This window comes from Myotis brandtii, unplaced genomic scaffold, assembly GCF_000412655.1.
Source record: "Myotis brandtii unplaced genomic scaffold, ASM41265v1 scaffold1510, whole genome shotgun sequence".
NCBI lineage: Eukaryota > Metazoa > Chordata > Mammalia > Chiroptera > Vespertilionidae > Myotis > Myotis brandtii.
The window spans coordinates 3,122-3,783 of record NW_005355462.1 but is presented as its reverse complement, the minus strand read 5'-3'; the positions used below and the strand labels follow the sequence as shown (position 1 = coordinate 3,783).

The window sequence follows — 662 nt, the reverse complement described above, 5'->3', positions numbered from 1 at the left end:
CAGTACCGCGTGAGGCAGCCGCGGCAGAAGTTGTGGCCGCAGTCTATGGTGACCGGCTCCCTGAGGGCGCCCTGGCAGATGGGGCAGCTGACCTCCTCTTCCAGGCTGGTCACCGGGGTGGCCGCGGCCATGCCGCTGGGCTGAGGAGGAAGGACGGGGAGAGCAGTGAGGACTCACACTCACACGCACACAGGCGCGGCCGCTGCACCTCGCGTGGCCAGGGCTCTGCTGTCCTCCCAAAGGAGAGACACCTCGGGGCCGAGAAGTGCGCGGGGGTGGTTCTCGTCCTTCCAGGGATGACCTCGGCTCTCCCTGGACCCCGTCCAGGGCCACGGCCACAGGACAGTCGCGCGGGAGGAGGTGTCTCCGCAGTGCACCGTGGAGAGGCTTCTTGTGGGGGCCAGAGGGGGAGCCGGTGCCGCCCAGCCTCCTGCCCGGGCCAGCCGCCTTCGTTATGCCGCCTGCGCCCTCCCGGCGGCCGGGCCGTGCTCTCCCTCCTGCCTGCTCGGCGCTCCGGCTCTCAGGATGTTGGCAGCTCGGCCATCACTTGCCCATGGCCGCCGGGAAGGGCTGCCGGCCCTGCTGGGATCTGCGTGTCCCCCTCGTGCTGTCCAGTAACAGCGCAGCGGGAGCCACGTGTGCAGTCAAGCTTGTCTCAGCCG

General features: G+C 70.2%; 1 protein-coding gene across 1 annotated transcript in view; it reads right to left on the bottom strand.

Annotated features, from left to right (window-relative positions):
* TRIM10 (tripartite motif containing 10) overlaps positions 1-438 on the bottom strand; it is a 12,269-nt gene extending 11,831 nt beyond the window's left edge. The window contains exon 1 of the mRNA XM_014535817.1: positions 7-438. Within this exon, the coding sequence (XP_014391303.1) occupies positions 7-131 (125 nt within the window). The 5' untranslated portion in view covers positions 132-438. The remainder of the gene's footprint in view (positions 1-6) is intronic.
* Positions 439-662: the final 224 nt, after the last annotated feature.